The sequence below is a fragment of the Silurus aristotelis genome, assembly GCF_946808225.1.
Source record: "Silurus aristotelis genome assembly, chromosome: 2".
Lineage (NCBI taxonomy): Eukaryota > Metazoa > Chordata > Actinopteri > Siluriformes > Siluridae > Silurus > Silurus aristotelis.
In genome coordinates, this window is record NC_139575.1 from 31,675,190 (window position 1) to 31,685,441 (window position 10,252).

The following is a 10,252-nucleotide window of genomic DNA, read 5'->3' on the forward strand; positions in this document are numbered from 1 at the left end:
AAATAATAATAATAAAAATCCCATTACTAAAATGAACTGTAATGCACATCATTAAACATTCATCTACTATATAGTATAAGAAGGCATAGATTTATTAGCTGTGACTATTAAAAAGACTTACAAAGAGAGCAGCTCATTTTCTAACCAGGAGGGTATTAATAATAATCATAGTTGACATTGGCTCCATGTCTGAAGGCGCTCGCATCCTGAGCTCCCAAGGCGGAGATCTCATCGTAATGATGCTGCCTACCCTGATCGTTAGCTTTGGCATAGTTCATCCAGTAAGCGAGATCCGTTTCAAGCCTCTGTAAGTACAGTAGAAAAGCGCAAGATAATGTTTTATTTATGACCTTAAAGAAAAACAGGCCTGAAATAATTGTAATTTAGTTGATGAGTGTGATGCATGCTAGAGCAGATTATATGTTTAGCCATATGTGTCTGCCCATACAATCAATGAACCTGATTAACATTCAATGTTATTTAATATTATTATGTTATTGGGGTTTTTGTCATTTATGAAGTTCTGTTCTGTAGACAGCTTGAAAAAAACATTGCTTTAAACAGACATTAATGGCATGTATTGCTCATTATTCTGCTGCGAACTCCTTAAGGATGAACCTTAATCGAAAAGTATCTTAGTTCATGCAGAAAATTAGCTCAAATCCTTTTAGGGAAATGATTATACAGTCTTCCTTTTAATAAAAATGTGAGACTTCAAAAATAAATACAATGTTAGACACTGATAGAAACATGGATGAGTTAATATTCATACCCCAAATTAGATTATTTTTCAACACCACTATTATTCTTTGTATATTTCATAAAAAGAAAAAAAACATGCATTGCAAAAACTTACATGCATTCATGTAAGATTCCATAATTTTTGTAACCATTTAAGTTATATTTAGTGCAAAGTTGTGCAAAGAAATCACAAAAACATTGTAAGTTCTCAGCGTCATCTCTGACCGTTTCAGGGCACAAACAACTGGAGACTCTTTTAGGATATGTGAAGTAAACATTTAAGTTAAAGAAAACTTTACCTTATTAATAATATGATTATAAATTTGCTGCTATAGAATTGATAACATTCTAAAAAGCGAGCACTAATATTAACCTGTGATTTGCCTTGCAGGCAGAACAAAATGAACAACATTTAATTAATCAGAATTGAGAATTCAACATCATAGTAGAAAGCAGAAGAGAAGAACATGTGTGGATTAATGGTAGTCCAGTTTCTCCCATAAGGGTAAAAAAGAAAAAAAGGTTTGCTTTATATATATTGTGTGTGTGTGTATATGTATGTATGTAATGATTTCTTTATTATTCTTAATTATTTACACTTACAGCCTCATCGTAACCCATCTGCATGAACTGCTGGATCCACTGCTGCACGTCTGGACGGCTGCGGTCCCACACGTTTCTTCGAGGTCTCCGGGGGGCTGACAGGAATTCCTTAGCTTTGACCTGAGAGACAACAACTTCGTCTACAGATCTTCTCTGGACTGTAAAAGAGATGTTAAAGAGATCATCATGTCTATTTAACAGGTTTTATGTTTTATAGACTGGCTTTATCACCTCAATGTTATATTTAATATCAAGGCTAAGAGAGTTTGGTCCAAATAATTCCAGTAGAAGAAATCAATTGCTTTACAATCTGCATATAATGTTTTAGTCGTTGGTTAAATCTATTAGAATTTCATCATTTTTCAGCAGGTAAAATCCACCTAAATGACTTATTTTTGCATCCTGGGTTGTTGATCACAAAGTTTGTTTTCTCTGAATTGGATTTCTGATTATACAATACAGATTTGGAACATTGTTGGAAAATAGTGATTGCGAAAAGAATGAAAGGAAAAATAAACATATATAACCAACTAATACAACAAATTATTACCAGAATCAAAAACTTTATTAGTAATATTTCTATAAAAAATGTTCTGGTTTTTTATTATTATGCTGTAAGAGGTGACAATGGATAAAACAATTAACTGGTACATTACCATCCCTTTTCTTCAGGATCTTGCTCAGTGTACTTTCACCTGCTCCACGTGGAACAGATAATCCCAAAAAAAATGTAAAATCAAATCAAATAAAAAGGCCATATTATAGATTTTCTACATCATGGATCAATGCATGCAACAACAAAGTTTATGTCTTAAAATAGATATAATGTGTGGATGTGTTGGTGCATAAATGCTACATTATATGTGTGGACAAAAGATTGTGGACAACTGGCCCTAAGATTTTTGTGTGCTTTTTAAACATCTCATTCTATATTTAGTCCCATTTGTTGTTATAATTAATTCCACTCTTCTGGAAAGATGTTCCAGAAGATTCATCCACAGTGAAGTTAGTAAAATCAGGTACAGATGTGGGGTGAGGAGGCCTGGGGTGCAGTCACTGTTACAATTCATCCCAAAGGTGTACACTTGGGTTGAGGGCAGAGCTCTATAGCAAGCCAATAAAGATCTAGTCCAACTAATGTGGACATAGAGAAATTGTTATGCTGGAACATGTGTGGCTCTTTTAAAGAAAAATTGAATGCTTTCACATGCAAAGAAATTGTTCTGATAAAAGAAATTGTTTAATAAATCTGCATGCTTCCAGATTTACGTTAACAGTTTGTGTAAGAACTATATATTGCTGGAAAAGTCAGGTGTTACGTGCATTTTATCATTACTAATGCATTTCCCTTAGTTTAGCTCACCAGAGAATAAAATGAGCTGCTCATTTAAAATCTCCTCACTAATCCTAGCTAATTCCACAGTTAGCTAGCTAAATTTCCCTTTATACACTCCGGAAAATGTAAACAAATCAAAAATGCTCACAGACTTACAAATATTGTAATTTCTATTAGATGCTGCTGGTTCACAATAAACCTTCCACTTAATGATTTCAAAATAATATTATTTGAACACCAAAATATTTGCTTTACAGGAGTTATTTGAGAGAATATTTCTAGGCTGCAGAGGCAAAATACATGTCCTTCAAAAGAAAAATTTTGCATGGAGGATGGATTTAACACAGAGTACTCAGAGGCCAAAAAAGTTTTTTCACTCTAAATCACTCTAAATAAGGCCAAACCAGCATGACTGAACTGAAGGCACAAAGTAAATAGATATTTCAGAATAACAGAATATTAAGTCTTGATACTTGCAGCATCTAGGATTAGAGATACTTATTTTTTTGGTCAGTGGTGGTCCTGCTAAAGCTGTATTCATCATTATATACCATTTTCAGGCAATGTTTTAAATTCTAAACCATTCTCTCTGCATAACCCAAATGGTTTGTTCTGGTAATGGGAACAAATGCAAACTCCATTACTGCAGGAGGAATAAGAATGCTACAGAAAGAAGGAAATTTAAACTGAGAAAGGTGTTCCTATAAACATACCTGAGGTCTTGCAGAGGATGAGAAAGATAAAAAACAGCAAAGCATTTATACAAACGCCGTAGAGCTTCATGTCGTTCGCCTTTTCAGCTTAGTTGTTACTGTGTGGTATGAGCTGAAGGAAACTATTGTAGGCATTGAAGGCTGTAAGAAAAATAGCCCTTAGGACAAAGGGGCAAACATTCCTGCTTAAAAAAACTTGCCACTGCCCGTGAAGGAATGCAGCCAAAAGCAGAGGAACACAAGCAAACCGTTTTGTAGACCTCCAACCTGGACATTAGTTCACTTGCTGACATCATTAACCTACAGTTAATATTCAAACATTAGAATAGGGAAAAATGTCTCTCGTATCTCATTGGCTTTAACTGTGGGTTGGTTGTTGGTACCAGATGCATTGTTTTGAGTATTAAAGTGGACAGACAGTATAACACATGCTGTGGTGTCTATAGAGAGATTTTTATTTTTTTTTGTTAAGGTGTGTTTTAGAAGGACTGAAGACTATCTAGATCTTTGACCACACCACAAGCTAGGACGGGTTTTTTGGTCTTATGACCTTATGTAAAACATGATAACTTTCCACCAGGACCACCAGACATAAATGATTCTTTATGCACATGTACTGTATGCCCAGTTCAACAAGGCTAAGCACTGATTTATTCAGGATTTTTTTAAGGACCTTATTTTTAAGCATGAGATACTAGGAACTGTTTGTTTTTTTGTTTTTGTTTTTTTTTTGTTTGTTTTTTTTTTTGGGGGGGGTGCAGCTATAAGCTATAGCTATAAGATATATAGCTTTAATGTATTTATCTCGACTATTCTTCGAGTCCAAGAAAAAACTTTCAACAGGCTTATCTATTCTCTTCTGTACACAGCTGGCCAACAGTGACACTCGAAGGTGTATCATTCCTTATTAATGAGCATATTATGTGTGTTAGACATCTAAAATAGTTACACCATCATATCATGTGCTAAAGCGGTTTAAACAATGACAGCTGGATCACTTTGTCTGAAATATACCATTAGATAAGGCAGTTATATCTGTGTTTGAGTGTGTGTTTACTTCAGTTTTCTTTAGTTAAGCAAGTTATCAAGCAAAAAAAACCCCTAAGAGGCAGAAATCTATGAACAGATAAGCACATATGGATAACCTGAGGCTGAAGAGAGAAGCAGTATATAAGTCACACAGTACTTATAGCTCCAGCAGTCTTGAGAAGGATAAACACAAGAGATAAATGTGCTTAAATAGACCAGTTGGATTACACCATCTAGTAGAAAGAATAGCAGAGATTGAGACAAGCAGCACAATTTTTACAAACAAGTAAAAAGAAACATTCTTAAGCATTTATATTTTGTTTCCACTGTCTGGAAAAAGTAACTGGACATGTGCTGTAACATCACACATTTTGACAATCTTTAATGAAACCTTATGTTAGGCAGCAATTTCTGAAAAGTGATAACAGTTTTGACAGTATTGGTTTATTTGCACAGAAAAACAGCAAATACTAAATGTCATCATTCTTCAGGAGCTGGGGAATCGTAGCCCAAACGACTAGCAGAGGGGAAATGAGCCCAGAAAGTTCTGGCCAGTTCGTCAATTTTGTCATAGCCAGCGTGATTACGTAGCTCTTCGATCCAGCCGAAAAAGTCAGAGGAGGTCAGAGCCCAGTTTGGCATGTCCCGCTTTTCCCTGGACTCAGCTGAGAAGCAGTTATACAGTATAGTAACAATTAGTACAGTTTGTAAAACCAGCCAGTAATGTTTAAAATGTAAAAGCATAACATGCTACAGGTAAAAAAAAATAAAATAAGATAGATAGATAGATAGATAGATAGATAGATAGATAGATAGATAGATAGATAGATAGATAGATAGATAGATAGATAGATAGATAGATTATGCTGATATAACATTTATCATTATTTCCTACATTTCCACAACTTTTAACATTGTTTAAATTAATAAGTAATTTTTACATGAAAGCCAGTCAGAAGTTAAAGACAAAGTTCTGTGGTTTATTAGAAATGAGCATGTGCTGATATGTAATTAACATGCATTGTAATCATAATTTCTGTAATTATATTTACATTGACTATGGCAGTATCGTTAATAGAACATTATTATTGCATGCACAGTTGAGCATATTGTATATTGTTTGTAATAATGATAATTTTTACAGTGAATGCTCACCTTGGCTCCCTTCAGCACCTGAAATGAAAAGATTTAAAACATAGTGAATAAAATCAGTTTAAAATGGCAATTATAGCCAATTATGCACAGAGTGTTTGTGCAGATGATCCAAGCACAAAAACCCTGCACTAAGACACCATATGAACAAAATAGTGGTCCACATCTGCCCCACACAAACTCTCCACTGTTGTCCCACAAGGCTCAGTACTTGGTCCTCTCCTTTTCTACCTCTATACTGACTCTCTTGGTGAAGTCATATCCTCACATGGGTTTTATTAGCACTGCTATGCTAATAATACTCAACTCAAAATTTCTTCCTTCACTCAGATACCACAGCTTTTGCTCGGATCTCGGCATGCCTGGTGGACTTTCCACTCAGCAACTAAAACTCAACCCCAGCAAAACCGAACTGCTGGTCATCCCAGGTGATTCAACTCCAGGTCAGGATCTCAGAATAACTCTCTGCTCTCCCCTTCAGCCAAAGCTCTATGTAACTATGGACAATCAATTGTCCTTCTCCTCACATGTTGCTAATGTAACTCGCTCTTGTTGGTTACTTTTTTACAACATCAGAAGGATTTGACCATTTCTGTCCACACAGGCTGCTCAGGTGCTTGTTCAGTCTCTTTTCATTTCAAGACAACTCTTTGCTGGCAGGTCAACCTCAGAATGCCATTCATCCACTGCAAATAATCCAAAATGCAGCTGCATAATTTGTGTTTAAGTTCTCCCACAACACCCCACTGCTGCGCTCCCTCCACTCGTTTCTTGTAGCTGCACGCATCAGACTCAAAACACTGATGCTTGCCTAGAAAGCCAAAAATGGACCAGCACCCTCTTACCTCAGAGACCTTATCACTCCTCACACTGCACCACACTGCCTGAGATCCTCTAGCACTGCTCGACTGGTCCATCAATAGGACCATCCTATCAGTGTAAGTGATAAGTATACCTCAAGGGTCTTCTCTGCTTTGACACCGAGGTGGTGGAATGAACTTTCCTAGATCTCCGAACAGAGGAGTCACTGACAATCTTCAAGCCACATTTAAAGACCTACCTTTTGCTGAAACACTTAAACTTGCACTTTTCAAGATTTGTCTTTTACCAAAAATAAATAAATTCTCAACAGAGCTGTAGGCTGATTTATTTTAAGTTTTTAATCTATCATACCAGTGTAGATTTATTTATTGATAGAGACTAAAAGCACTTTTGTAGTTTACTCTGGTCAAGCGCATCTACTAAATTCCATGAATGTAAACAAAATATAGTATTGGGATACCTGACTTTTTCCAAACTGGAGGCAAACAACTGTGTAGGATGTCATTGGATGTAGTAGCATTAAATTTTCCCTTCACTTGAACTAGTAAACCCAAAATGGTCCAGCATGGGAATGCCGCTGTGTACAGTGCAAACTCTATGTAGATATGGTGTACATGGGTTGGAGTGAAAGATCTTGAGTGGCCTGCTTTAGAGCTCTGGTCTCAACCACTAAACACCTCTAGGATCAATTGGAACAATGATTTAACCCCAAGTGTTCTCACCCTACATCAGTACCTGAATTTATTAACACACTTGTGGCTGAATAAGCGCAAACCTCTACAAGCACATTTAAAATCTAATGGAACATATTTACAGAAAAGTACAAGATATTATTATCAGACTTATAGCAAAGTTCACTACTCTCTCCCTCCCTCCCTCCCTCCCTCCCTCCCTCCCTCTCTCCCTCCCTCCCTCCCTCTCTCCCTCCCTCTCTCCCTCCCTCCCTCCCTCTCTCCCTCCCTCCCTCCCTCTCTCCCTCCCTCCCTCCCTCTCTCTCTCTCTCCCTCCCTCCCTCCCTCCCTCTCTCTCTCCCTCCCTCCCTCTCTCCCTCCCTCCCTCCCTCCCTCCCTCCCTCTCTCCCTCTCTCCCTCTCTCCCTCCCTCCCTCTCTCCCTCTCTCCCTCCCTCCCTCCCTCCCTCTCTCCCTCTCTCCCTCTCTCCCTCCCTCCCTCTCTCCCTCTCTCCCATTCTTTGCTAGTTCTTATATTCTCACCTCATCATCATCCAGGAGGATAAATAAGCAAAAATGAGAACCAACTGGTGTGCCCAAAGAACTTTGGCATTAAGCAGAGTAGTACATTATATAGATTCATTATAACATTTATCATAAACATACATCTATCTTTAACTAAGATTTGGCCTAAAAAGCTAAATTAAAATGTATGTTTTTATTTATACACATTGTGCAATGAGAATGTTCTTGCAGAATTGCCACTGAGTATGCTGTCAAACTGCATGCAACTCCTTTACTATATAAAAAAACAAGTATTTAAAAGAAGCTACGTTTCTTACCGGCCAGGCAGAAGAGTCCTAGCACAATCACGGAGAGCACTAGCAAGAAGCGAGGCATGGTCACTGTTAAAAAAAAAAAAAAAAACTTTCATTAAATTAATAATAATTAAAACAAAAAACAGCTATCACCACCAAGTAGACAAAGATGACACCTTTCTATCAGAACCAGCATGAACTTCTTCAGCAATTTGAACTACAGAAGTTCATCTGTTGAATCGGACCACACGGGCCAGCCTTTGCTTTCCCAGAGGTGCATCAATGAGCCTTGGCCACTCATTACTCTGCCACTGGTTCACCACTGTTTCTTGGATTACTTTTGATTAATACTGACCACTGCAGACCGGGAACAGCCCACAAGAGCTGCAGTTTTGGAGGTGCTCTAAACCAGTCGTCTAGCCATCACAATTTGGCCCTTGTGAAAGTCGCTCAAATCCTTACGCGTGCCCATTTTTCCTGCTTGGAATTGCTGACAAAATGTTCACTTGATGCCTAATATAGCCCACCCGCTAACAGGTACCATGATGAAGAGATAATCAGTGTTTTTTTTATGTTATAATGTCACAGTGTTATGCCTGTATATACATTTAACCCACAGATTTCACCATATTTCCCCAATTACTACATCAATTATCTCAATGCATTGATAATGCGTTAAAAAAAGAAACCACATAAACAGCAAAAAGAAAAGGTATATATATTGATAAGTGTAGCAGTGTGAGAGATTACCTGCAGCACCTTATTCCTCTTCTGTAGCTCTTGATGTGTTTCTGGAGAAGTTTCAGTTCTTTCCCCCAAGACTGACAGCGAACTGAGAGCTGGATGAATTTCACATATGCTCTCTATATGTTGTACCTCTATGAAACTGGGTTATACTGTCTGCTTACTGTTTGTAGTGAGATCTCACACATCAGCATGTTGTCTGGATCAAAGGTTGTTTTGTGATCAATATTCAGGAAACAGGGTTCTGGAAACTAGTCTATCATTTAAAAAAATATTCACAGTAAACAACAATTGAAACTTTATACATTACTGGAAGTGATAGCTCATAACTTTAAATATTAAACCATAACACAGGTTTTCACAGATAAAAACTGCTGACAGTCAAATACCAATGAAGTCAATAATGTTATCTGCCATTCATGTGGACATTATATTGACCCATAGCACCTACTTAAAAATTATTGCAGCCCAAGTACACCACTTCATAGCAACAGTATTCCCTAATGGCTCTGGCTTCTTTCAGCAGCCCTGCCATGCTGCAAAAATAGTTTTGTTTGAGCCAGTTCTCAATCCTCAAAAGCCTGTATGGGATGTGCTGGACAATCAGGTCCGATACATAGAGGCTCCACCCCGCAACTTACAGGACTTAAAGGATCTGCTGCTAACATCTTGGTGCCAGATACCACAGCACACCTTCAGAAGTCTAGGGGAGTCCATGCCTTGATTAATCAAAGCTGTTTTCAATGAAGGGCGAGCTCGAATAACTTGCTTGGCACAAACTCAAAGTCTAAGAAACCGATAAAAATATATTGAAGTTTGTACTTTTTCTGTACCAATCAGCATTTTTTTGCTTATTTACAAAAAGAAAAAAAAAGAGAGAGAATGAGACAGACAGACAGACAGATTGAGATCTATTAAGATCTGCTATAACATAAGCAACACCAAACAGCTTTGTTATTTGGCCTATTGATGTGCTAGAAGAGATTATAGAATATTTTCTGTAAACACCATGCGCCAATGGTGTTCCCAGAAAATATTTAACTTTGGGCTGTTACAGACACCACAGGCACCATCACACCAGCTAGATCAGAATATAAAACATCAAAATAGCTTTAAACTGTTAAAACTATTCCTCACACCAAGGGAGAGAAGGATCCATAATTAGACAGATTTCTTCCCCAATCATTAATATGTCTATTTACTTACATCAATACATCAAATATAATGTATTACTGTACTATATAATACTGTATTTATAAAAAAAAACCCTGGGAGTACAGAAACAAGGCAGTATTAATAGATGCAGCTGTGTTTGAGATTAACTGCAGCAACTTATGACATTTCTTTAGCTCTTTGTGTTTTTCTTGAGAAGATCAGTTCTTTAACCCAAAACTCTAACAAAGGACTGACAGAGCGCTAGAATGCTCCGTTTGCATTTCACATGTGCTCTCTATATGTAGTACCTCCACAACACCAACTTATACTGTCTTCTTACTGTTTTTAGTGAGATCTCACACATCAGCAAAACTACGAGTGGAAGTGACGGTTCTTTCCCAAAATACTATTATAGCTCAACAATCACACAAACTACTGACTGGTGAGTGTCAATATTGTCTTATTACAGT

The 10,252-nt window shown here is 37.2% G+C and overlaps 2 protein-coding genes across 2 annotated transcripts; both read right to left on the reverse strand.

Annotated features, from left to right (window-relative positions):
* ecrg4b (ECRG4 augurin precursor b) lies at window positions 1–2,061 on the reverse strand (the record flags this gene model as incomplete). Its single annotated transcript, XM_083561896.1, has 3 exons — window positions 1–305; window positions 1,345–1,502; window positions 2,001–2,061. Coding segments are annotated over 3 exons (369 nt in total), but the record flags the coding sequence as incomplete, so codon positions are not given.
* Window positions 2,062–4,784: 2,723 nt separating this feature from the next.
* otos2 (otospiralin 2) lies at window positions 4,785–8,779 on the reverse strand. Its single transcript, XM_083561910.1, has 4 exons — window positions 8,634–8,779; window positions 7,908–7,970; window positions 5,578–5,595; window positions 4,785–5,087 (listed from the first exon to the last, which is right to left on the reverse strand). The coding sequence occupies exons 2-4, from the start codon at window positions 7,963–7,965 to the stop codon at window positions 4,903–4,905; spliced, it is 261 nt and encodes an 86-aa protein (XP_083418036.1). The 5' UTR covers window positions 7,966–7,970; window positions 8,634–8,779; the 3' UTR covers window positions 4,785–4,902.
* Window positions 8,780–10,252: the final 1,473 nt, after the last annotated feature.